This window comes from Peromyscus maniculatus, chromosome 4 (assembly GCF_049852395.1).
Source record: "Peromyscus maniculatus bairdii isolate BWxNUB_F1_BW_parent chromosome 4, HU_Pman_BW_mat_3.1, whole genome shotgun sequence".
NCBI classification, from domain to species: domain Eukaryota; kingdom Metazoa; phylum Chordata; class Mammalia; order Rodentia; family Cricetidae; genus Peromyscus; species Peromyscus maniculatus.
Window position 1 is genome coordinate 1,602,501 of NC_134855.1, and position 26,981 is coordinate 1,629,481.

Here is a 26,981-nt window from a genome sequence, read left to right on the forward strand (position 1 = left end):
TTTGGACCCATACTGTAGCAGATGCAGAGGTAATCTATCAGTTTGTGAGTATCTACAAAACACAACTCTCTAGATAACAGGTTTAAAGTAAAGATTTAATACAGCCTCCATCTCCTATGATGTTGCAGTGACAGTTTAAAACTCATTCTCTAAATCTCAGCAGACTTTATAGCTAGCAGTGGGCCAATATAAAGTTTAATAGCGTTACAACACATAAATCATCTTTTAAAGATGCTACTAGTAGCTCCAATATTAAATGCAGACAATCGCCTGTGGTATAAATAATTTATCAAACACCGTTTCAGATTAGCCTTCCATGCTGAGTTATTTATTTTAGCCCTTTCTGTATGATTCCTAAGGCACTTTTTGAAAGATCCATTACTGGTCAGTTTAATGAACTTGGGGGTCTGTTTTGTCCCCTCAAGCACTCGGGTACAGCTGTGGTGACCATTACATGGCCGACGTGGACCTCTTTGTGCCTTTTACAAGTGCTGCCCATTTGTCATGTAGCGGTAAATGGAGCTGCACATTGGAGTCCAGGGACACATTGTGTGGTGCAGTGATGGAGACAAACAGATAGCTCTATAAAGTGCTGCTTGTCACAGCTGACTTGGAGTACAGTACATCACTCTTATTGTAATCTCATTTAAGAAGCAGGGTGGCCCGGGGGACTGATATTCCCAGTTAGTTTGGTCTTTGTAGCCATAAAGCAGGAAGTGTTCCTTTTATATTCTCTGAACTTTTAGGGAGTGTGCTTTGCTTGGATTAATTATTACAGGAACTTCTCCATGGCACTGGGTGAAGGCTTGTCAGCAGGTTTATCTGGACCACCTTTTTCTGGCTTGAGGCTTAGTATCCGCAGTTGCTGTTTAAAGGTGGATTGCATCATTTTAGGAGCCCTCTGGCTTGTTTTTATTAAATAAGTTATCAGCCATTAAGCATTTGCCATGTGCCAACTCATTATAGTTGCTTTCTGAACTTGATTTCTAGTTTTTGTAGCAAACCTGTGAGGTAGAATTTATTATCATATTAGAGAGAAGAGCCATCTCAGAGAGGTGGTTACTGGCTCCTAGCTACACAGCAGGAAATAGGAGTCTGAAGATTCAGTTCTGTCTGCTAGATGACCTTGAACCTGAGACTCTCTGTTTTTTGTTTTTGTTTGTTTGTTTGTTTTGCACCAGGGTCATGGTCTTCTGCATGAGTGTTTTGGAGCTGTTCTTATCATGGAGGGCTATTTTTCTTGTAGTTGGGATGTGTCCTGCAGGTCTAACACACTGAATCTCAAAGTTCCCTTGAGATAAGCAATGCAAATCCATGAGCAGCTGGCTGGTTGGAGGAGGATGCCGGCACAGCAGGGGGAGAATATAGCACCTGGGCCTGGCCAGCTGGGGGCACAGGGTCTGCATGGCTGGGTCAGAACCCCTCTGCAGCACCTGTCCCAGGCAGATGTTGCTCAGGACCCAGATCACCTCAAATCTTCCAGAAAAGGGAAGTGCAAAGTCCTAGAAAGAATGAATCCTAGAGGAAGACAGTGTTTCCTGAATGTTCTATGGGCCAAAGATGATAAAATGTGGTGTTTTTTCCACCTCTTAGGATTTTCTTGTTAGTTTTCAAAATACTGATAGCACATGTTAAATACAAAAGTTATTTAGTTGCAAAATTTTACTTTAAGGAAAAATTATGCAAATGAACCTAGTAGTATAGGTATATCTGTGCCTAGAAGTCTATTTGTAAAGTACTGTGTTCAAAGTCAGTATTTGACATATAAAGCAATTTCTCGAACATACTTCTTGAAGATACTGTGTAAGTAATGGGTAGACAGTAGTCATTTTCAATCTCCTGGTGTTTTGAGGGAGTTTGGTGGTTAAGGGAAGGACATGTAATAAGACCTTCATCTTGATAATGATCCCTGGCATGACATTGTAGGAACATTACTCCAGCACCATGGAAAATAGGCTGTTGGTCAGGTAAGTAGTCCATGGGTGTTGTGGGAAGCACAAGGCCCCCCTCTCCATAATAGAGATGACTACTAGAGGAGCTGCTACTGGACCAGACAGAAATTGGCAGCCACCATTCTTAAACTCAACCCAGGTATTGAGGCTCCGAGTGACAGGGAGTGACACAGCCTTGGTGTCCCCGATTAGTGAAGAGCCCAGATCCCAAGAGAGGTCACTTGTTAGCCGATAAGGCTTGTGGCTACCACAAACCTGTTTGACTGTTTGCTAGCTATGTGACCTTGGGGCTGCAAGACACAGAGGAGGGGGGTTCCTTAAAGAATCATCTCAAGTAAACCAAATTATACATAATACATTTAAAAGTTTTGCACTTTTTGAAATGTGCTTTTGCCAGCAATCTACTTCCATTTCCAAATGTTTAATTTAATGAATTAAAACTGGCATGTGTAACACAGTTCATATGTTTCTGTGCCCTCTACATCATCTTCCCTTGGGAACTTTTAAGGTCTACAGCACTATTGGGGTTTGTTGTTGTTGCTTTTTTTGCTTGTTTCTTTTCCTCCCTGTCCTGTGTACCTTCCTTGCTCAGAGCACCGGCAACAGAGATGAGAACAGACAAAGAAAGGCAATGGTTAAGTGGAGAAAAGAGGAGGGGGAGAAGGGATGGCAGCCCTGAGCAGGGGAGCAAGCAGGGTGCTCCCAGTGTGCGTGCACATGCACATCTAAGGTTGGTTAATACGCAAAGTGAGTTGGAATGAGGTTGCATTTGTTAAGCGGGTGGTTGGGATTTGCTGTGTGGGAGCAGTCTCCACTTCCATCTGCTCCACCACCTTTGCTTGTTTTTGGTAAGGCTTTTGAGGGACTATTGAGAATCCCAGGAGAGAGTTCCTGTTTAGATGGCCCTATGGGGTGAATTCTTACAGCACTGTGCACATACATATGAGAATAGCTTGCTTTACCACCCTCACAAACGTGTCTGATGCTGGTTAGGTAAAGATCCCTCCCACTCTTGGAGAGCTGTCTCTTTCCTCCTCTGGGTCTGTAGAGGGCACTCCTGTCACTAGTATTCCAGCCTGGCTCAGATTTTCTCACATTTGAAGCCTTGAATTTGTCCATCAAAGTTCTTAGGCCAGATTTAGGGCATTTGGTGCACAGGGGTTGGAGTTGGGGGGTGGTATTACTGAGATGTGTGCATTTTGTTGGGCTCGTGTGTCTGTACCCTTGTGCCGTCGGGTAACAGATGAAGCACGTAGAAAAGGCTGGTTCATTTCTGTCCTTGTTGCGTAAAGGATTTCAGCTTCGTGGGCCCATGCTCTACCCTCCCGCCTGCATTGCACCAGTTTCCTGGGTGCCTTTGTTGACAGCCTGCCTTCAGCTTTTCTTGAAGCTTCACTGAGGCAGCCATTATTGACCCTTTGACCCTCTTCAGGCCCTGGAGCAGTCACATGGGTCTGATGCTCCCAGTGACCCTTTAAAATCCCAAGAGGATGAGAGGTTAAGGGACCTCTATCTGTGGCCTTAGTATCCCACTTGGCATATGCCGGCTCTCTTGACTCAAAAAGTAAAGAGGAACTTTTGGGAGAAGCACCAAGTCACTTCAATGAACTTGTAGGCTCATAGTGGGTGGACACACGTTCAAGTAGTCTAATGTCTGACTCTGCCAACATTTCCTAGAACTACAATTGTGCTTTGGTATCAGCTTGTCTCAGCCCCACGGTGCTGATTTTCTCCATTATGTTACCACGAAGTCGGTTTCTGTAGTTTTTTGTTTTTTTCCTGAGCCTGTTCACCTTTCTCCTCTATTTTATAGACTGCGGCTTTGTCTTTCCCCTATCCTTGGGTGGGAGGATTCTATCCTGGAGTCACTGTTAAGATACTTTGACCATTTAGCAAACGAAGCCCATGAGTCAAATCTAGCCTGACACCTGTTTTTGTTATAAAGTTTTATTGGGACACATAATCACCATGTTTATGCATTGTCTATGGCTGTTTTGTGCTAGGTGATGGCATTAAGTAGTTGTAACAGACAACAAGTGTGCCCAGGAACCTAAAATATTTACTACCCGGCCCTTAGGAGAAGATGTCTTAGTTAGTTTCTATTGCTGTGAAGAGACCACCATGACCATGGCAACATGAAAACATTTAATTGGGGCTGACTTAGTTTCAGAATTTAGTCCATTATCATCCTGGTGGGAAGCGTGATGGTGTACAGTCAGATGTGGTGCTGGAGAAGGAGCTGAGGGTTCTGCTTCGTGATGCGCAGGCAACAGGTGTACTGTGTACCACACTGAGTGTAGCTTGAGTAAAGGAGACCTCAAAGCCCACTCCCACAGTGACACACTTCCTCCAACAAGGCCACAATTCCTAATAGTGCCATTTTCTTTCAAGCCACCACAGAAGAACTTACTGAGTCTTGCTTTGTTTTAAATGGTGGCTGCTAATAGCATATGATGGAAGACTTTGTGGTGAAGAAAGGGCATGGGCATGAAGGATTTGAAAGGCCCAGGCTCCCACTTACCACCTGAAGAGCTTTAGGCCAGCCAAATGGTGTTGAAAACATTATAGTTCTAGGGAAATTTTAAACATCACCCATGAACACATCTGAGAAGTATCCTGTGTGTTTCTGAGTAGGCCACCATTCTCCATGGACACAAGTCATCATGGCTGCCTTTGTCTTTTTCAGGAGGAAGAAGCCAAGAAGCTAGTGAGTGAAGCTATCGCAGCTGGCATCTTTAATGACTTGGGGTCTGGAAGCAACATCGATCTGTGTGTCATCAGCAAGAACAAGCTGGACTTTCTTCGTCCATACTCAGTGCCCAACAAGAAGGGGACCAGGTAAGTGAAAGGGTTGGCATTTTTCTTCTGTCCTGTCACCTTTGGAATCTCCATGCCATCTGGATTGGGCTTTCTGGATTCTTTCCTACACTGAGAAAAGCCTGTGTTCTATAAAGCAGCTTCTAACAACAGGTCTTGAGTCAAGGTTACCTTATGATCACAGGCTGTGGTCAGGCATGGAGACTTGTCTTTATCTATCACGTGTTATCAGGAGAGAGCTTCAGGCTGAGAGCTGGGACAGAGAGGTCGTGTGTGCACGTGTTGCACGTGTGTCTGTCCATGTCCAGCCGTCCGTCCGTGTGCACCCCCCACCCCTCGTTTTCTTAAGCATCCTAAGCCTTCAGTGGAATCTTGTGAGGTGTTTGGGCTGAACTTTTGTTCAGGCTGGCCCAAGACGTCCTAACAGTTCTAATCTGGTGGCTAGGAGCCTTTGAATTGTGGCCATGGTAGCTACAGTGTTGTTCATGCTTTAGCCTAGAATGTGGGAGGTTCCAGGTTCCATCCTAGCCTTTGGGGTGGGGATGGACCCAACAAAGTGACAAGGAGGCTAGCTGGTGAGGTGATGAGGAAGGGGCCAAGCACAGGTAGGTATGCAATAGTCTGCCTTGGGGCAACACCAAAATCTACACACTAGAATCCCACTGCCCTTTGGACTCAGGGCTCTGAGGATGCTGCCTAGATAAGGGAACCCTCCTCAGAATGGACACAGGTGAAGGCAAAGGCTTGCCATTTGCTCCATGCCCATCACCACCATGAACCTGGCTGCTGCCCTGCATGATGCTAAGGCCAACAGCCTTACCTAAAAGGTATGGGGCTCTTGTGTCCATTCCCTCTAAAGACAGAGTAAAGGTCAAAGTTAGCCTCTTGGGCCACTGGGACTTTGTTCTCAAGGCAACACTTAGGTACACCCAGCCTGGTGTGTACCAGGAGACATCTTTAAACCTTAAGGGAACAAGGACAGATGTGTTTGGAAAAAAGTATACCTCCTCCTAAAGTCCACTTGAGCATCAGATACCCTTTCTTTCTGCTCCCCATTGGGGCCTAAGCGCCTGTTTTAATGGATAAGTTTCCTAGGAGTATATGATCATGGCACAGCTTCCGTTGGTCAGATACCAGCTTACTGGAAATCATTCCAACGTGAGACAAAGCAGAAAAGCCGGTGTTGGTCCTGCATTTTGGCAGTCAGGATTCTGGAGTCAGGAGATCACATTCGATCAGGGTAAGCACTTTGTGCTTAGAGACCTGCCTAAAGGAGGCAGGTCAGGTAGGTGTGTCCTGGTGGTGATCCACCATGCCCCTGCGGTGACAGTTAACCTTGTGTGTTCTGAAGTGATAAGCCTGGAGCTTGGCTTCTAGAGGTGTGGGGCAGAAGGCCATTCTGTGTCACTCATATTGTTCCGTGGAAGGATGTGAGTTTTAAGGAAGTGACAGCCTGAAGTCAAATGACAAGGTAGCTTCTAGCATGTACTGAGAACGATGGAGTGTGGGAGGGAAATGGAAACAGTACCTTTATATCATCTCTTAAGTGTTGTCTGACACATTTTATAGCATTTGGAAGTGAAGGGTATTTGACTCCCTGAAGCCAGAGGTGGAGTTCCCAGAACCAAGACTCTGGTCCAGCCTATTGCTATCTGAGTACAATGTCTCTGTCCTGGCTTAACTGCGTTTGTTTCTCTCCTTAGGTTTGGCCGGTACAGGTGTGAGAAAGGCACTACAGCTGTCCTCACCGAGAAAGTCACCACTCTGGAGATTGAGGTGCTAGAAGAGACTGTCCAGACCATGGACACTTCGTGAATGGTGCTGGGGTGGTTGGTTATCTCTCTGGGTGACTGGGGTACACTCCACCCCTATCCCACCCCACCCAAAAACACACATTCGGCTACTGCTTGCTGAGTGAGGCTCAATTAAAAAAAGACAAAACTCAGTGAGTGGCTGTACATGTGGGGACTGTGGGTCTGGGCTCCAATTGACCTGACTCTCCTTCCATGTTCTGGATCTTTCTAGCACCAGTCTGGGTTTCAGTGTCAGTGGTGTGGCCCAAAACCAGATTGGGTTCTTTTGGCTCTCCAAGTGACCGTGTATGACATGGTCTGTGGCTTGCTTACTTCATCTTCACTTGTGGGGAGCCCCAGGAGTTTGTCCTAACAGGTGATCCAGTATCCAGCAGCCTGCATGTCAGGTGTACGCAGTAAGGGAGTCTTGGGCTGTGACATGACCCAGTGGGTGGCTTGCCCTGCATGCATCCCAAGTTTACTCCTAGTACCCTGCCCTGTCCCCCACATACACATGAGGCAGACACCTTCAGTTTGGGTCCTTGGCCTGTACATGCTCAAGTCTAGAAAAGGGCAGATGGAGACTTGGCTCTCCCATGGCTGTGTGAAACTCATGACGGTCGAAGGAGTGCGTGGGGTTTGCTCTCTTGCAGTTAGGACATATCCTTGCACTGCCTTCTGGATGGTGATTGGTGGAGACTCTGGACATCCCAGGGGGGCCATTTTATTGGGCAGATGTTTCTCTTGGTTTGGACAGTGGGTGGAGTACTGAAATTTAAGTTCTTTGATCTATAGAGGCTAGTTGTGCCGAAGACAGAACAGAGGCTCTGAGAGCAGACACAGTGCATACCAAGAGTCAGGAAAACTTTCAGAAGTTAGAGCTGGGCAGGAGGAAACAGTGAGTATTGTGGGGTGGGCCACTGGAGGCCCACTTCCCTTGTGGGAACTGCTGGAGCCAGCTTGAGAGAGCACAGTGGATTTATTGAGTGGCAGCTTGGCTGATGATTCTCAGGATTACTTGGAGAACTTAAAAATATTCTGGAATTCCTTGGACTGTTTGGGGCCTGGCAAGTTGTTTCTAAAGGTGCCTCAAGGAGTTGTGCTGCTGTTGTGTGCAGCTGATAGTCTGCAGTTGAAGACGACACTGACAGGCTGTTGGAGCCGCCCCTGAGCTGCTCAGCAGTCACTCCTCTTCCCATTTTGTCTAAAACATGGAGGAGTGCAGGCTGTGCTCAGAGAGTGGTGGCCAGCCAGGACCCTGTTTTTGGGAGCCCTTGGTAGTAAGTTCACCCAGCAGCAAGTTAAGCATCACCTGACAAGACACAGCAGCACTGGCCTGTCACCAAGTGGGTGCTGCTCGAGTATTGCATAGGCCAGTGGCTCTCAACTTTCCTAACGCTGCAACCCTCGAAGACGGTTCTCCATGTTGTGGCGACCCCCAACAATAAAGTTATTTTTGTTGCTCCTTCATAACTGTAATTTTGCTACTATTATGAATCATAATGTAAATATTTTTTGGAGATAGAGGTTTGCCATTGGGGAACAAAATAATTCAGACTGTTTCCTCCAGCACTTAAGTTTCCTTAAATTCACATTTATAAGTTAGTCTTCACAGTTAATCCTATTGAGAACAGAAAGTAAATGAACATATTTCTGCTTTTCCTGCCCATAACACAGTTGTATTTAATTCTTGACTCTCAGGGTCCATGGACTGGAGTTTTCTGAAAGGGTGACAGGCTGCATTTTTGGGTCACCTGCCACTGCTGGCTGGTTTGCATCTGTTTTGTTTTGTTTGAGATAGGGTCTTAGGTAATCCCGTCCAGTCTCAAACTTCCCATATAGCCGAGCGTGACCCTGGGTTCTTGATCCTCCTGCCTCTACCTCCCAGGTGCCGGGACAACAAACGTAGGCTGCCATGCATGCCTAAGTAGCATCTTTTGTTTTAGATCCTGTTAGTCACTGGGAAGATAGATACTTCATTTACTCTTTTTGCAGATGAGGAAATGAAGGCTCAAAAAGGCCAACAGACTTCCCAAGTCACACTAGGAAGATAGAGAACTAGAATTTGTGAAGAACAGTGTGAGGGCAAAGCTCTTGGGTTTTTCTTGCTATCTTCCCATGGATGAAAATGACATACACTTATCCTACAGTGAGCCACAGTATTCCAGGAGGCAGTGGTACCTGGCAGGGTTCAGAAGAGGAGGACTCTCCTATCTCCCAGACGCCATGCCTCTCAGTGTCTGATGCTGGGTGCTCCTCACTGTCACTCATCAGAGTCATAAAATGCAGAGAAAGTATTAGCAAAGTCTCTACTCTAAACCATTATTTCAATTGTATCCCCTTACAAGAGAGTAAATGAAGCACACAGCCTGGTTGTATGGAAAGGTACTAAGAACTAAACCAACTGGTGTTAACCATTTGCAAAGGCTCACCCACACCAGTCACCCTGTTCCCTGCAAGTCTCCTGACAGTGTGGGCCTGGACAGGTATGAAGGAACCAGGCAGAGGTTCACATTTCAGTTGGTACAGGGGCTTCAGTGACTGCCAAACCCCTTCCCCCAGCTCAGATTGTCTGCAACAGTTCAAAGAAAGGACTTTGGAGTTTGACCATAACCCAGCTGCCTCCAGCTCAGTGGTAGAGGCAGCCGCCTTTGGGAGCCTGCTGAGCCCTCTGGTCTTGGCTGTGGGGGCTTCCATGTGCCCTTGGGGAGAGAACTCAAGTAAGACAAGTGGTGTTTGGCTTTGAGGCATGCTGCATTCAGGTACTGGATGTCCAGACATGCATCTGCCTAGCCACTTGGTGCACATATCCGATGTCAGGCCGGTGGTCGGGGTCAGGGTAGATACACATACTGACCAGTTCCCGAAGCTGCAAGGAAAGAGCAGTTCTGTTAGTCTTAAAGTGCTCAAGTACTTTACCCACATCCACACGTGGCACCTCAGATGGAACTGTTGTCCCCTTTCAAGGGAAGAGTGCTTTTCAGGATAAGGTATATGGTCACACAGCTCTTGGGAGTGGGGTTGGGGATGGGGTGAGGGGGGCAGCCCATGCATGCCTAGGCCTGTCTAGTTCCAAAGGTGATGCTTTGAGACCCTGAGAGTTGTTACCCTCAAATAATCTTCAATTTTCAACTGCACACCGTTGTGCAGATTTGTGAGTGAGTACCCTGTGTACATGTGTGTCTGCTGTCAGTCACACAAAGCCCAAACCAGAGAAAACGCAAGGAAAGGGCTTATTGATCATAATAAATGCATTAACATGCAGCAAGGCTGCAGTCTGAACACCCCCTGGCCTCTTCATTGTGCTCATGAAAGACACTCTTTTAATTATCCAGACACTGAAGGCTTTGCCTGCCAGGGTGGGGGAGGGGCACCTTAAGCCTCTGATCCCTCTTGTTCTGATAGCCAGAGTGCTAGTTATTTTAATGGTAATTAAAATAATGACCTTAAAAAGCCTGGGTTTTAAATGTTCAACACTGGACAGGCTGCAGCGTTTCCCATCTCAGTGCCTGCTGCTGAGGGTGCTGGTGGTCACCAGCAAAAGTAGAGAGAGGGGAGGTCCTGGACCAGAGAGCTCTAAGGCCTCAGGAGGCAGAGCCTGGGGAGGGCCCAGGGATGTTCCAGAGGCCCTGGGGCTGCAGCATACACCTCGAGCTCGGGGGCCAGTCAGTCTTGGACTTCCTGCCACACTGAGCAGCTGGCTTAACTGGCTATAGAACCATAAGCTGTGCCTCCCTCTTTTGCCTGGCCATTTTGTGTTCCCACTGCTTCATAAACACTGGAGTCCATGAGCAAATGAAGGCGGTATCTAGAGTCCAAGCTCACCTACAAACAGTGATTTCTGAAGCTGCTCTGGAAAGGAACCATGGCTGACTCATCAGGTAAAAATACAAAAACCATGTCAAGGTGAAGTCTGCCCTGCAACACTTAGAAGCTGACTACACAGTTACCAGTCATAAGGGGGAACAACAACAACAAAATGACAAGATTCCTTAAGACATGATACAGCTTTATCATGGGTATGTTTAGGGACACACTCTGTGCTAAGTAGCAGGATCTGGAGCTGCTGCCTGCCGGGGGCATATGCTAGTGAGACAGAATGGCTGCCCTAGAAGATAAAGCTAAGGACTCTGGGGCCTTCATTTCTGCCTTGCAACTGAAGTGAGGTGATGGTGCCCACAGGCAGACTGGTACAGGAGCACAGAACTGGTGAGAGCCAAGTAGCATGTCTTCCTGTAGTGAGGAAGTTCTAGTTTAAGCAAGAGAAGGACCAAGCCAGTGAACTTTGTGAAGAATGCAATCCATTCTTTCCTGCTAACCTTCAGAACACAAATACTTTCACTAGGGGGGGCGGGTAGGGGCTGGTGAGAACTCCTCAAGCCATTGGAGCAGAAAGGTCCTGTACAATTCTCCAGACTCCTGCCCTCCCCACCCCAGGGGTAGCACTATGCACAGGTGAAGGTCAATGAACCTGAAGGCTGTCTTGGAGCCTGCCAGGCTTTGCCTATGCTTTGCCCCGATAAACAGGGTGTTCCTTGTAAAGCCTCAACTCATCTGTAGGATGGGCTTTCCTTAGTGCAGTGGTTCTCAGCCCTCCTAATGCTGCAACCCTTTAATACAGTTCCTAATGTTACGGTGACCCCAACCATAAAATTATTTTTGTTGCTATTTCATAACTAATTTTGCTACTGTTACAAATTGTAATATAAATATCCATGTTTTCCGATGATTGTAGGCAGCCCCTGTGTAAGGGTCCTTCGACCCCTAAAGGGGTTGCAACCCAAAGGTGGAGAGTGCTGCCTTAGTATAAACAAAATGAGGGAAGATTCTATACATATGAGCCATTATCATGAGGCAGTGGCCTTGGGTTCTGTAGGAGTGGACCTGGGAAGACCTTAGACTCTCAACAGACATTACAGATGGTGTTTAGCAACATTTCCATGAGCTGCGGTACTTGTGACAGCTACTTTTGATGGTGATGGTGATGCTGGCTTGGCTCTACTGAGCATGACACATGTACTAATCCTTACCATAAACCTGGACAGGAGATTCTAGTTTGTCCCCATGTTATAGATGAGAAAAACAAGACTCTAAGGGCAGTGAAGGATGTACATAGACCTGTCTAGACTATACCCTGAGCCAGAAGGGTACCAGGAGACCTGTCAGTCACCCCTCATAGTTTATTCAGGGGGGAGATAGAATTTAACCCATCTATAGAAATGATGGATCTGAGGATGACCTTCATATAGCCAGTAACTGTCTAGAGCCCCTGCACCCAGAATAAAATGTGAAAGTCAAAACTCCCAGGTTATAGGCCTGTTATGTGAAGCAGGAGACCAACCAGCTAGCCCAGAGGTGCCCATCTCTCATCTCCCTGGTAATCAGTACCCCTAGCCTGGCATTAGGTTCTAGTTCAGCTGTGTGCTGCTGCATTCTACAAGCCTTGGGCACTTCAGCACCACCCCTCCTGGAAGAACACCAAGACTGACCCCCAGCTTGCTCACCTTCTCAGAGTAATGCTCTCCTGGGAGAGGTGGATAGTCACACTGCTCTATCTTCTGGCAGAGGGAAAAGAGATTCATCTTATCTCCATAAAAGGGGCTCTGAAGAGCTGCCATCTGCAAGGGAAGAATGATACAGAGATCAGCCTCAAGGTCTAAGATTTCAGAAGCCAGAGGGACCACTGGTTGGTCCCCACTGCAGTAAGTGTCCTGTGGATTTCTCTCTGTAGCCTAAGGAGGTTGGGATTGTAATAAGGAAGTGCTGTTGAATCCTGAGGCCACATCCCCAGCTCATGTAGGCCCTCTCTCCCAAGGACTGGCTGACAAGAATGGAGACTGTTCCCTAGTCTCTGCCTGAGCCTGACAGGTTCTCAGTTGGGGGGGTGTGGTGCAGGGGACAGTCAGCCTCTGGTGTTACCTTTTCTTTCAGACAGGATCCGACATGGCCTTGTCAATGAGTGGTAGGCTAAGCTGGCTGGCCAGTGAGTCTCAGAGATCAGCCTATCCCCACCTCCCCAGTACACATGCACAGCCCACAGCCTATTCAGAGTGCTGGGGTTCTAACACAAGTCCTGCAAAGTAAGCACTTTCCAACTGAACTCCTTCCTCTGCCCATCTGTGTTTGAAGGTCTCACTTCATATCCCAGGCTGTCGAGGGACTCATGTTGTTCAGGCTGGCTTGAAATTGTGGTAATCCTCCTGCCTCATATTCTTGGATACTTGGGTTACAGGCAAGTGATTCCATACCTGGCTCTGACTGACTTAATCTAAAGAGTGGTAGCAACACCATTCTTGGGAACATGTCTGCCTGAAAGATGCCTTCAGTGAAAGGTCATGCATGAAGGGCCAATGGTTTTGGGACAGATGTAGATGTGGAGAGGGGGAGGTAGAACCATTTCCTTTACTACTATCTGCAGGCTATTGCCATCTCTCTCAGGGAAGCTCCAGGGTGGAGAGAAGCTGGGCTCTGCAGTTGGCTGTCAGGCCCCATTAAGTTGGAAGCCCCAGCCTACAGGGTGTGGCAAGGTTCAGACACCGCCCTAGGCACCTTGAAGAGAGGCAGGCTTTTGGGCACTGGGGAGGGTGACAAGACTGTTGGACAGTGGCGCTAGTGTGTTCTCACCCAGGTTTCCCTCTTCCTGAAGTAACCAGATTCCCCACCCCAGTGTTGAAGGTACCTGGGGAAAGCCTCAGAGAGGGTCTGTAGGAGCATGGAGATAGCCTAGCATGGCACCCGAGGGCCCCATCTGCTGATAAATCCATAATGGGATTTATAGTTTGTAGTCTGAAGATTTCCTGTGTCCTGGCCTGCTGGTGGTCGGGACATCTTCCCACTCACGTCCCCCAAGTAAGTACACAGAGGCCCATATTAATTATAACTGCATGGCCATGGCTCAAGCCTTTTGCTAGCTATCTCTTATATCTTAAATTAGCCCATAACTATTAATCTATGTATCGCCACATGTTCCGTAGCTTTACCCTCATTCCATTATATGTTGCTGACGTCCCCCCCACTTCTGGTCTCTCTCTTTGAATTTCCCACCTGCCTCTAAGCTGCCTTGCCATAGGTCAAACAGCTTTATTTATCAACCAATCAGAGCAACACATTCGTAGTGTACAGAAAGACATTCCCCCATCACTTCCCCTTTTCTGTCTAAACAAAAGGAAGGTTTTAACTTCAGCCTATTAAAATTACATATAACAAAACAGTTATCAAGCAAGAATTATAGTTACAATGTCTAGTCTATTTGTATTTTGTAAAATAAAAGAAAAAATTTTCTATCCTATATTTGTGAGTCTAAGGTTTCATATCTAATTTATCTTTTATCATAACCAAGGAAAATTGTAACTATCTAGTCTTCAACTACATCAAAGACCCCAGAAGGATATAATATTAAGTTTTCCCATGTCCCGCCTGGTCTATGGCTGCTCAGACCCAAGTAAACACACAGAGGCTTATATTAATTAAAAATGCTCAGGCTTACTACTGACTAGCTCGTACACTTAAACTCAGCCCATTTCTGTTAATCTGTATGTCACGACGTGTTCTACAGCTTTGCCTGTGTGCCATTACATGCTGCTCCATGGATGGCGGGATGGTGTGTGTCTCCCCCGAACCCCAACCTTCTTCCTGTCTCTCTCTCTGAATTTCCTGCCTGCCTCTAAGCTGCCTTGCCATAGGCCAAATGGCTTTATTTATCAACCAATCCAAGCAACACATATTCACAGTGTGAATAAAGACATTCCCCCATCAAGTGTTTCCTGTCACTCACTTCCTGTTGCCTCCTGCCAGAAGACAACCTAGTCCTTCCTGCTAGTGAAGGGCCATTGGTAATCATGTCCCACCCAGTGAGGTCCAATCTGTTTGACTCCCTAATGACAAGCCAGGCTGCTGAGGCCTTTGCTCTGGATCACTGGCTGAGGTCCCCTTGGCCCTGGCCTTGGCATACCTGAGGAGTCCTCTGGACTTATGTGGAGTGGGCCTGAGTTCTAGCTTAGAGCAGGAGGGAACCCAGGGAGGCTGTATGACAGTCAGCTTTAGTTTCCTGGTCTACCCCCACCCTCTGCTCACCCCTCAGATCAGCCTGGTTCCAAGGACAGCTTGCCATCTTCAGAAAGGGCCTGGGGTGGGGCAGTGAGTCTGCAGATGGCTTCAAAAGTAGGGGGCACTGGTTTAGGGTTTGATGCAGGAATTTGCCCTGGGCTAGGCAAAACATGCAGATAGGTATGGAGGTTGTGGAACTGTTGACCTTGGGTCCCTTAGTGGTGGTGGGGACACAACGCCCACAAGCCCCGCTTCACAATAAGGTTGCATTGACCACCTATACTAGGCACAGTGGCCTAGTATACAGTATACAGAGGCCCCACCCACACCCAGAGGCTGGTTTTGCCATGAAGTCTGCAAAAATGGCTTGACATGGGTAATATGCCTCCAAAAATGAGAATAAGAGCCTTGGTGCCAACAATTATTGGGCAACTTCAAAAGGACAATTGCTGTCATAGGGAGCAGCTGAGGCTCCTAGGTGGCCCTCAGAGTGACTAGTGCCCTCTGAGTCACAGCTGTTGGATCCAGATGAGTATCCTAGCTTGTTGTAGGTGTTGAATGTCCGTCTCTCTAATGCTGGCCTAGTGATTCCTATGTGTTTAGGCACCAAAGTCAGGACTTAGAACAGCCTGCTTGGCTGGGAACCTATCAAAGCCATGACTGGGTATGGTGTACACTAAGACAGGGCTGCATCTGCCTCTGAGGAGTGTAACAAAGCCTGGGCAGGGGACAGGGCTGGCAGGAGCAGAGGAAGCCAGCTGTCATCCCCTACTCTTCCACTGGCCCTGGGGGCTGCACACAGTTCTCCTCTCAGCCAGACTGTGTTTATGTTTAGAGACCCTCGTGACTCTAAGGGACAGGAAGCAGCTTCTGAAAATAAACAACACAGGATGGAAAAAAGAAAATAAGCCATCTGGATGGAGACAGTATACATGAGAGTAGGTCAAAGGGGGCACCCTCCATGAGGACCCAAGCTGAGCTGTGCTGAGACCTCCTGTTGGCCAAAGCAAAAAGGGAAATGTGTCGAGCTTTTGGGCTTCTAAGGACTGGCAACAAATACCAGCTGCTCAGCTCAACTGGTCAGTAGGTTCACAGAAGCCTGAGTGTCTAGAGCTGGGTACCTCAATTACAGGGCCTCATGCACTTCTTTCCACATGTGGGGCAGCTGGAGCTGATGCGCATGGGACTGATGACCCAATCCTGAGGGGACTGCTGCTGCTGAGATTTGGACCTTGGGTCCGTTTGCCCAGTCGAGGCATCTGCCAGACACTGCATCTCTCCCCTGGAAGGCCCAATGGTTGAGAGTTCTGTGGGCATGCTCACAAACATGAAGTCAAAATTGTTCACGCTTCCTGATCTCATGTGTTTAAGAATATTTGGGAGTTCCTGAACAGCGTCCCCTCACCCTAGCACCTGACACACTTGGGCCATGCTCTCTGAGTCTCCCCCAGTACCTGACACACTTGGGCCATGCTCTCTGAGTCTCCCCCAGTACCTGACACACTTGGGCCATGCTCTCTGAGTCTCCCCCAGCACCTGACACACTTGGGCCATGCTCTCTGAGTCTCCCCCAGTACCTGACACACTTGGGCCATGCTCTCTTAGGGGAGTCTCTGGATCCCTCCTCTGACCCCAGGCCCTAGACAGGTGTTCATTAAATCTATTCCTCAAACTGTGGCCTCAGAGTCTCAAAAAGACTTGGCCTGCCCCACTGTTGACTATTCTGGCCTGAATTGCCCACAGTCCTTCCTGATGACACTGGGCTACCGAGCCCTAGGAGGTGACCCATAACAAGGGCATTTTCTCTAGCCAAGCATTTAAAATGCATCACCTTCAGCTGGGTACAGCTCAGTAGCAGTGCTTCTACCTCCCACTCCTCCCCTGGAGAAAAGGCAGAATCTGCCCTAACACATCTCAAGCGCCTGGCTCAGAATGAGACACTGAACTCTACACCATGTAAAGAGATTGGAATTTTGACCCCAGACAGACCATCCGGAAGCCAGGAGGCGGCGACCCATTGCCGAAGAGCCTCATGTGGACCAGTGGTGGGGCCGTGTGTGTGTGTGTGTGTGTGTGTGTGTGTGCCTGCACCTCACACAGCAGAGCTGTGGGACAGTCCCCAGAAGCCAAGGTGTAGCCTGGGGCACTTCCTGAGTGTCACTGCTGCAGTCAGTCCCCAGCCATCAGTTTAATAATGGGGTTCTTTAGGTTGACCAGTTCAAGCCAGACCCAAACCCCATGCAAGCTCAGGGAAGCAAAACACAGGGTTCCAGTTCTAATCCCAAAGCCCTCACCTGCCTGTCACCTTGCATATTAGGGCTCCAATCATGTGGCCAGGGCTCGGTGGAGACTCTTGGGAGTGCCCAGCAATGGGTCCCAGCAGGCTGGTGGGAGGTGCAGCCACCAACATGGAGACCTCAGATGGCCCAAGCTTCACCTCTCTTGTGCTCCTCAGAGACCCATTCCCAGGACTCCACTGTGGCTATCTTAGATAATAAGGATCATACCAAGATTCAACAGCCCTGTCTCTGGCTCCAGGCTGGCTACCAGATCTGGAAACAGCCATGGATGGCACCATTCCACAGCTAGGGAGGGGAAAGTTCTTCAGGCCCAACCTAGAAAAACGGTACCTCCTTAAGGGGAGTAACACAGGGGCAGGATCCAGGTGTGACTCCATACCCATTCCCAGTGCCTGTGCGGGACCTGTCTACCAATAAATAATACACAAATGTGATTACCAAGGAAACCAGAAAAGAGCAGCGGAGATGCTCTGCTGGTCCATCCCCTTCTCAGAGTCCACAGTACAGCTTACTACCAGCCACCCTTCCAGCAAGGATGACTTGACCACATCACTGAGGCCATGTCTGCTGAAGGGTGAAGGATTGGTCTTCAAGGATCCTGAAACTGCAGGTGGGTATGTGCAGCACCGGTACTGCCCTAAGCTGGTAGGTGAGCCTATCTTACCTGTGTCCCCATGGAAGTCCCCACGGGCCACCAATCTGCACATGAGAGACTTACCTCATACAGCAGACAGCCTAGGGACCAGATGTCTGACTTAAAGTTGTAACCATTCTCATGGATCCTCTCTGGTGACATGTAGTATGGTGTTCCCACTGCAATACAACAAGGGGTGGACTTAGGAGCTGGGCCTCAGTGGGGCAAGAACAGGGGTTCAGGGAGAGGAGATGTGTCCTGTCCCCTCCCCGGCTAGCTGAGATAGTTGCCCATGTTAAAAGAACTTTAAGTGGATCCCCAGGATCCCTCAGATTGAAGAACTGGTTAGGAGCCACACAGCCAGGGTTCAATACAACTGTTCAATGCAGAAAAGCAAGTGACCATTGTCCCTTTAGGTGACAGTTTGTATGTGGACAGTCCAGAACAAGCTCTCAACAGAAGAGAACGACTGTCCTTGTTGACTAAGCCACATGAGGGGAAACACAGGCTGAGGCAGGTCAAGAGGCTTTATATAAAGGGTCAATCCATTAAAATGATCAACTTCATGATGACAAAGTCCTTCAGTTCACCAAAGATATCATTCAGAGATATCACCTGAATGGCAAGCTAGGGTGTAATGGTTTGAATGAGAAAAGTCTCCCATAGGTTCAGGTACTGAACTTTTGAACCCCAGTGATGGTGCTGGTTGGGGGGTAATAGAACCTTTAAGAGGTACAGTCTTGCTGAAGGAAGTTTATCAGTGGGGGTGTGCTTTAACCCCACTCTCAGGTCATTATGATCTCGCAGCTTCCTGCCCTGGCTGTCTGCTGCTATTGTAGTCACTGTTCTATTGATGTGAAGAGACACCATGACTAAAACAAACTGAGGAGGAAAGGGTTTATTTGGCTTATACTTCCACTTGACAGTCCATCAGTGAAGGACATCAGGGCAGGAACTCCAACACGGTGGGAACCTGCAGGCAGGAGCTGATGTGGAGACCATGGAGGGGTACTTTTCACTGGCTTGCTCCTCGTGGCTTGCTCAGCCTGCTTTCTTATAGCACCCAGGACCATCAACCCAAGGATGGCACCACTCACAATGGGTTGTACCCTTCCACACCAATCACTAGTTAAAAAATGCCCCACAGGCTTGCATACAGTAAAATTTTATGGAGGCATTTTCTCAATTGAGGCTCCCTCCTCTCTGATGACTCTACCTTGTGTCAAGTGACAAAAAACCAGCCAGGGCAGCTTCTGTGCCTCCCTCAGTATGGGCTCCCTCTCCGGAACTGTGAGCTAGAATAAGCCTTTTCTTCTAGTCATGGTATTTTATCACAGCAAGAAGAAAGTAACTAATACACCGGGATGGAGAAAATCACCTCAGGTCTACCTGACACAGACTGACACCTCACCAAGATGGTTTGGGTCTGAAACATCCCCCCCCCCCCCCCCCCCGCTCCAAAGACTACATGCTAACAGTCCCCAGCTAATGGCATAATTGGGAGGTGGTGGGATCTTCACAGAGTGGGGTAAAACCTCTGTTTTGCTCCAGATGGGGGTATGAACTTCTCTGGGCTGTGGCTCCTGAACTCCCCGGGCAGGACAGCTCTGGTCCATGGCAGGAGTCAAGGGGACATGGGCATGTTACATAACAGGCTGTGCATATCTTCACTTTTTCTTTGCAGGCCAATGCTCCACTTACTCAATAGACGATGGTCTGCAACGTGGTTCCCATGAACTCACATCTAACCATGACTGTTGCTTCATCATGACAGCAGCCATCACTTAAAGATGGTTGAGAACTGGACATCCTATCCTGTACTCACACTCGATGTTATAATCAGACTGGGGGCTGCTCAGTAAAAGAACTGCCAGCTAACATGTGGAGCCGTGACTTCTTGAGGGCAAGTGGGATATTAGGAATAAACATCTGTGCACTCTAGTAGTGAGAATACAAAACAAAACAAAACAAAAAAACCCAAAAAAACAAAACAATGGCCAGGTGTGAAGTGAAGAGGTGTCACAGCCAAACCGCAAGACAGAATCCACAGGTCTTGGTCAGTAGTGGGAACCTAGGGACAAGCAGCACTGGATTCCAGCACCCAGGTTCTACAGTTGCAGCCATAATACAAGGGTAATGGTGCAGGGCTAGCCAAGAGGCAGAGTCAGAACTGTGTCCCAGCAACGCTGCCCCGGTAGCTCTTCCCACTTGTTCTGGGCCCCTTTTATATCTGCTAGGCCCAGGCAGGAGGGACTCTAGGGTGGGGTGATCTGCAGGAAGCCTGGGCCAGACCTGTGTGTGTCAGCCTAAGTTCTCCTCGCAAAACCAGTTCCAGCTGCCATTGCTCCCTCTGAGCTCCACTCCACTGTGCTTGTGCACTGGGAGCTCCAGCCAGGCCGGCCACAGCCTGCATGAGAGCCAGGGTTGCTAAGGAGAGGCAGGAGAGCTGCTTTCCACTCCTTACCATTGTTCTTCCACCTCACTGATGTGGTTTTTAAATCTTTTTTTCTTTTTTGAGACAGGATCTCACTGTGTAGCCAGATGGTCTGAAACCCTCTACATAAAACAGGTTGTCCTGGAACTCACTCACCTGCATCCTTCACTTTTTCTGTTGCAGTGTGGGGGTTAGAATCTGGATTTTGCCCATGTTAATGCTCTACCCTTGAACCACACTTCCAGCCCTTGGTTTTGTGAAGCAGCATCTCAATAGGCAACCCAAGCTTACCCTGAACTTAAGATCTTCCTGCCCCTGCCTCCTCTGCTGGAATTACAGATGTGTACCACCATGCCCAGGGAGGAACTTTCTTCCAAGATGCTGCCTACATTTCACCCATCCACCTGTCTGTCCTCGTCTAACCACTCACCTATTACCTGCTCATCAGAACCCATTCACACATCCGTCTTTCCATCTGGTGGTTGATGGAGCTGTGGCCCTGAGGTGAGAGTTGCCCATCCCAGGATGTGTCTAGCAGGGGACAGATGATTGTGGGTCAGGACAGGCCTGCACTGAGCAGAAGTCCTAGTATAGTCACCAGGAAAGGTTCTAGTAAATGTCTAGCTAAGTAGCACCATCCAGGCTTGGAGTTTGGACACTTGTCCCTCTCCTAAGCTTCTGGGAGCACATGGCCAATTTGAGAGGAGCCCCTGAGCCTTACTCACCCACCTGCTTCATCTGGGAAAGAATCACGAATAGCTAAGAGGAGTTTGGCCCATTCTGGAGGGCACTGTACCCTCTCCACTGGTCCCCTGACCCAGGCTTCCTCATAGGCTGTGGGGCACTATACTTTGGAGGTGGTGGGTGTGCAACTTTTGCCAGGGGAGTAGGAAGCTGAGCAGCACAGCACTCCCTGCAGCTACGCCGCTTTAGCTGGATTTTCTATCCAGGTAATGACAAATGAGGAAATACAATGGAGCATAATACATCACTTGTGTATACAGATGAAATAACAGACCTGAAAGAAACCCACACTTGCAGCAGGCCACTGGGGAGTGTGTCTCCAGACCCCAGGCAAGGGGGTGCTGGAGAACCTGGAGAAAAACTGACAGGAGAGGGTATCTCCCTGGGCAGCGTTCTGTCCCAGAGGACACAGGCCACCTTGCACCAACTAGTTTCACATGTGCAGCAGAGCGAGCCTTGCCTGATCTCAGTCCCTCCTCATAGCAGGGGACAGGACTGCACAGAAGAAAGAGGAGCCTACCCAAGCCTGACCTTCCTGAGTTTTCACCCTAGAACTGGGGATTCCAAACCTGGAATCCAGAAACCAGAGAACATGGACCTCAAAGTGGAAGGCTGACTGAAGAGCCCTCCCACAACACGCTCCCCTGTCCAAACATACAAGCAGGATTAGAAATGCTCGCTTGCTTGAGATACTAGACATGAAAAAGGCCAGTGTCTGCAAGTTGCCCTTCTCCAGGTGACTTCATCCACCAGGTGGGGCCGAAGCCTGGACTGCAGGATAGATGACAGGCAGAGCTGTGTAAACTACCCCCTGGTGTGACCTGTTCTGGCCACTCTCCAGCCAAAGGCCAAGATGCCTCTGCCTTGGTTTCTAATCAGTGATGCTCTCATGCTTAGTAGCCCGTTTTCCTGACTGGACAATGAAAGGTGGGGATTGAAACAGTGTTTGGTCCTTGGTGAATTCTCACTAATGAGCGGGCATCCCTGGGGATGTCTGTCTGTGTGAACCACAAATCACCTCACAGCATGTTGTGGCCGCACATAGCAGGGTCCTGTGCATGGCAGCACAGGCGTATGACAGGTGTCCCTGCCTCAGGCAGCTTGGGGGGACCCCTCTCTCCATCTGTCTCCACACCATGGGCCGGTGGTTCCTGGAAATCCACCTGGACAGAGATGCTCTCTCGCCCATGTGACAGTGACCGCTGGTGTGGCCTTGCTTCTCTCAGCCTGGGTCTCCTCGGCTAAACAAGGGTGAAGGTCCTGGGTGTGAGGCCATCTCATAAAAGCAAAATGTTTCTCAAGTATTTCTAAAGCCCACCTTTTTATGACCTGCCCCTTCGGTGAAGTGAGTGGACAATGACACGCAGGGTGGCTGGAAGCTGAGGCAGCTGCAGATCCTGGGTGACACTGGGCTCCTCCAGGCAGAGTTTAGACTCTCACAGCCATCCTCTCACTAGCTCGTCAGTGCCAGTCTGTGGCCCCTTCAGTCACACAGCCCAGCACGGTGCAGGGACAAAATGGTCTGCAAGCCCAGGACCGGGCCAGGCCTGGGAAGCAGCCGTGCCCCTTACACGGTCCCTGATGGGGTTGTCCCCAAAGGGCTCTGCTCCCCAGTCCCACAAGGTCTGGGTCTGAACAACCTCCCTTCCTGCCCTGGCCGGTCTCAGCCTGAGGCACCCTGTCACCACTGTCACCAATGCCAAACACAAGGCTTGCGTTCCTGCTCTCCAGACCCACCATTTGTCTCGAAGCTGCTGCCGTTGCTTGGAGCGAGACACTTGCTTGTAGCTTGTGAGCTGTGTATAGGCAAATCTTTCATTTTTCTTTCATTATGCCGGCGTGTACTGTCACTTAATTTTTATGTATGCAATCCTTCCTGACAAATATGATCTGCTGCCTAGTAATTCGTCTGACGCTCATTCTGTTCCGAGCTCTAATTACGGCTCCTATTCCTGACACTGAGGCAGCCGCTCTGCCACCGCTGGGTACCGCACCTGTCAGCCTGACCATGGCACTGACTAATGCCCTTTCATGCCAGCCTCCTGTTAGCAAATACAAGCATAAGGAGGGGCCAGGGAGGGAAGGCAAAGAACAGATTTGCATAAGCCCAGCTCTGGATCAGTAGCTTTAGGAGATGAGGAGGTTGCCAGGACAATGTGGCTACTGCCCAGCATCCCTCACATAGTAGGTGCACATTAGATGCAGAAGATGAATAATTCATAGCCACATACACGATGAGAAGGGCCCCTACATCCTTCCTGTGTGATAGCAATTAGCTCTAGTTCTTGCCCAAACAGACTTGTGTGTACTTAGCTGTGTACTGGCGGTACAGGGTGCTTTCCTCTGGAACTTAGAGACTTTGGTCCTGAGTCTGCACTGCCAACCTCCAGGATTAGAGTAGCTACAGAGGAAGGGCCTTGGCTCCCAGAGCTGGCCCAGCATCCTCAGTCCCATGGTGCCTTCTGGACTGTGGTGCACATGGCCTGGAGCAGGGATGGGCCTGGGAGGGCACCTTGCACCCATCTTGCAGGGTCTGCTCAGGAGGCCTGAGGAGGTGCCCAGCTTATGGGGGCAGCCTCTTCCAAGTCCCAGTTCCTCCTCATTAATGTAATAAGTGTAGCAGTCCGAGCGGATAAAATCACACTGTCGGAGCAGCCAGGGCTCTGCCATCCCTAACAAGGCGATCCTAACCAGCTCTGACTAGTCATTGCAGCCATCTTCTCCAAGACAGGACAGAGTGGGGCTTGGGCCTGACTGGCAGGCCTGGGAGGCACCGCCTCTGCTCTTCGCTTACTGTTTCCCTCTGCGTCCCGACCTTTTCCAAACTCTCAAGCCAAAGGGGTTGAGGTATGTATGTTATCAAACACTTACTTGCCTAGCATGTGGGAGACCCTGGGTTCTGTCGCCCACACAACAAAGAAAAGGCATCCGAACTCAGTAAACAGGTGAGGCTTCCTTCCAGTCACGGAATCAGTAGCTGGGGGATCCCTGATGGATCCCCTGGCCCTGACCTTGTGGAAGAAGTAGGCACTGAGCAGGACTGCAGGCTAGCACTGCAGTCTCAGCTCTGGGGGATACCACGTGACCTTGAAATCAACTCCCTGAATTCCAGTTTCTAGATCCTGTGGCCTCTGAAGGCCAGTGGAGTGTAACAGTGTCCTCAGGTCCTTGGGGACAACAGTGTCCTCAGGTCCTTGGGGACAACCCCTACACAGCCTTTCCTTGGGGGCAGAGAACCAAGGGAATCAAAGGTGAGGCTAGTCCAGGTATTCCTGGGTAAGGTGGAGGCCCACCCTCATGACACTCCTGCAAGCTGGCTCATTTCTCACAAGTGCATGCCTTGGGTCTCAGCCATCATGGCCCAAATGATCAGCGACAGTTTCCAGAGGGAAGTTTCCCCCAGAGCGCTGTGCTGCCACCAGAAGCTGCTGTTACATGTGGCTGGCTGCAGGTGCCCAGGTGTGGGGGACTGGAGCTGCAGAGTAGATGGGACTGAGTAGAACTAGAGGTTTTTCTGGGAGGTGGTCACAGACCAGACATGCTGGCCCTTGTCCCAACTGCCTCCCCTAGTGATGCCCGCGAGATGCTGGGAACTGACTCTCGTGGGTTCCTGATGACACCCTGCTGCACCTGGGCTAACAACACAGGACACTGTCTCTGTGCCCCACTAGCAACGCTGGCTCCATAAGCTAATTAAAGGGAAGAGGCTCCATTTCGTCCCTCAAGCTTCTTGCTCTGACACACATGCATGCCTAACCAGAAGCTCATCTGACTGAGTCTCTTCCCTCTTCCTGTCCCTCAGCAGCCACCCTCTCCACACCCCCAACAGGGGCATCAAGGCCTGTACCCATACCCAACCACCCAAGCTCAGGCACGGTTCCCCCAATTGGATATAGGTCCTACCTGGCCTTCCCAGTTGCTCTTCCTCTACAGTCCAGCCGTCCAGTCCCAGACCCCAAGACTGACTTCACAGTCTTACAAGCAGGCCCACCTGGGGAGCAGGCCACAGGGCTAACAAGAGCACAGCAAGAGGACCACAAAGCAGGCAGAAGCAACCTACTCTGTATGACAGGGTCTGTTGGCCTTCCAAGAAGTACTCAAGAGGTGCCCTAGGGCACAGGGAGACCCCCAGTGGCCTATCTGGGCCTCAGTTTCCTCTACTCTGGATCTATACCAAAGCAAGAGTGAACTCTAGGGGCTCAAACATATTCCCCACACTGCGCAAATGCTTCCAGGAGAACGTCTGCCCTTCCTGCCAGGTCACCCAGGCCTACAGGGGCTGCGGGGAACACAGGCCCCTTACCTAGTGAGTGGGCTGCAGTGGTCTCCGAGCTGAAGAAGCGGCCCAGGCCGAGGTCGCCAAGCTTCACAATGCCCGTAGCTGTGATGAACACGTTGGCGGGCTTGATGTCTGCAGGGTGAGGACACGGGGTTGGTGTGGGAGAGGTCTGGGAGTGACCACGAAGGCCCTCACTCAGGGAAAACCAACTCCCGCTGAAGCATCAAAGTCCATAGGCAGGTCCCTTTCTCGGGCTTCTCTGCAGCTCTGCTTGCCACCCAGAGGGACCTGGGACAGTTGCTCCCCAGGCCTCCTCCTCTTCACCTGTAACATGGGTCTATCTCCTTCGTCTTCCCAGGCTGACATGAATGGGGAGCAGAGATCTCTACACTACTGTCTCCTTTTGTACAGCAGCCACCCCATGCCAGAAGACTGGCAACTGTACAGCAGACACTCCCTGACAATCACCAGGCAGCATGTCACCTAGGGGCACCAACTGAACAGGTGAAGGGACAAATGGAGACATCAGTTTTGACACCTTCCCAGCAGGCTTCACACCTCAGAGTGCCTCTCACCTCACTTCCTGGTGTGGGATAGGGTGTAGTTTGTTCAGCCAACTCCTACCAAGGTGTCAAAGCCCACAGGGAACTTCCTTTCTCTGTGCAAAACTGGCCTCAGTACCAGAATTGGCCATGTCTGGGACAACTGGAGACAAGTGCTGAGGTGGCCCGTCCCCTGAAGCTTATATGATAACTACTGGCATCGGGTGATTCCCTTGCCCTCACAGGTGCTTCCTAACATGGAACAGATGTGAATGCAGCTGTTGGACAGCCTGGGTGGGGAACATTATACAGTCTAACTCATTCTCAGGGTATCTCCTGGCACTTGGAGATCTCAGGGCTGGGGTCCCTGGCCCCATGGGGCACGTACCTCGGTGCATCACACGTCGGGAATGCATGTGCTCCACAGCGCTGCACAGCTGCACAAAGTATTTCCACACGGTCCTCTCAGGAATAAGCCGCTTCTGCTTCTTGAAGTACTGTAGGGGGACAGACAGATAGGCCTGGGTGAGCATGCTTCCAGGAGGGGTGACACAGTGGTGGGGGCTGAGCAAACAAGGCGGGCCAGATGCTGCGTCCACACCTCTCTTCAGCCCCATGAACTCTGCACTGTGAGGTCAGAGCCTGGCCCAGAGGGATCCTGGGGAAGGGACACTCACCCTCAGCCCTGGCCTGGTGTGGGAGGAAGGCATCCACGCCAGGCCTGAGAGTTAGCCATTGCTGCCCCCACGTCCTCACCAGCTAGTCCCAGTGTCATGTGATTGTTAAAGGCATAGAAACCTTGGGGAGACAGGCATATCTTTTTCAAGCAGCCCTTTGGTTTCAGCAGGCATTAATCTGCCTCCTGGCCTAGTGTCTTAGGGTATCTACTGCTGTGATGAAACACCATGACCAAAGCAACTGGAGAGGAAAGGGCTTATTTCATCTACTACTACCACACTATAGTCTATCATGGAAGGAAGTCAGAACAGGAACTCACAGGGCAGGAACTTGGAGCTGATGCAGAGACTGTGGAGGGGTCCTGTTTACTGGCTTCCTCTTCATGGCTTGCTCAGCCTGCTTGCTTAGAGAACCCAGTATCACCAGCCTAGGGGTGGTCTCACCTACAATGGCTGGGCCCTCCTCTATCAGTCACTAAGAAAATGCCCTACAGGCCCGCCTGCCCACAGCCAGATCTTATGGAGGCTTTTTCTCAATTGAGGCTCCCTCTTCTCAGATGACTCGAGCCTATGTCAAGTTGACATAAGATTAGCCAGGACCTAGTAAATCACATTCAATCCTCCAGGAAAAAAGAAACAACTCCCCCAGGCTGCACTGAGAGAACTGAAACAGAAGGTTCTGGAAAGACAATGCAGGAACACATTGCTGAGGTAACAGCTGTGTGTTGGGGTGCATGAGCTCCTGGGCACCAGGCCTATGCTA

General features: G+C 49.7%; 2 protein-coding genes across 8 annotated transcripts in view; one reads left to right on the plus strand and one right to left on the minus strand.

Annotated features, from left to right (window-relative positions):
- Positions 1-6,714, plus strand: part of Psmb7 (proteasome 20S subunit beta 7) — a 60,965-nt gene extending 54,251 nt beyond the window's left edge. The window contains exons 7-8 of the mRNA XM_006992519.4: positions 4,639-4,790; positions 6,473-6,714. Of these exons, the coding sequence (XP_006992581.2) occupies positions 4,639-4,790; positions 6,473-6,584 (264 nt within the window). The 3' untranslated portion in view covers positions 6,585-6,714. The remainder of the gene's footprint in view (positions 1-4,638; positions 4,791-6,472) is intronic.
- Positions 6,715-7,522: 808 nt separating this feature from the next.
- Nek6 (NIMA related kinase 6) overlaps positions 7,523-26,981 on the minus strand; it is a 73,847-nt gene continuing 54,388 nt past the window's right edge. For 4 of the 7 annotated variants that reach the window (XM_076568444.1, XM_015986185.3, XM_042274736.2 and 1 more), the window contains 5 exons: positions 25,930-26,038; positions 25,024-25,131; positions 17,627-17,721; positions 12,067-12,180; positions 8,136-9,431 (listed from right to left, as the gene is read on the minus strand). In XM_076568444.1, the coding sequence (XP_076424559.1) occupies positions 9,321-9,431; positions 12,067-12,180; positions 17,627-17,721; positions 25,024-25,131; positions 25,930-26,038 (537 nt within the window). In that variant the 3' untranslated portion in view covers positions 8,136-9,320. Of the gene's footprint in view, positions 9,432-12,066; positions 12,181-17,626; positions 17,722-25,023; positions 25,132-25,929; positions 26,039-26,981 lie in introns of all 7 variants that reach the window. The other 3 variants (XM_076568447.1, XM_076568446.1, XM_076568445.1) reach the window with 2 other exon arrangements.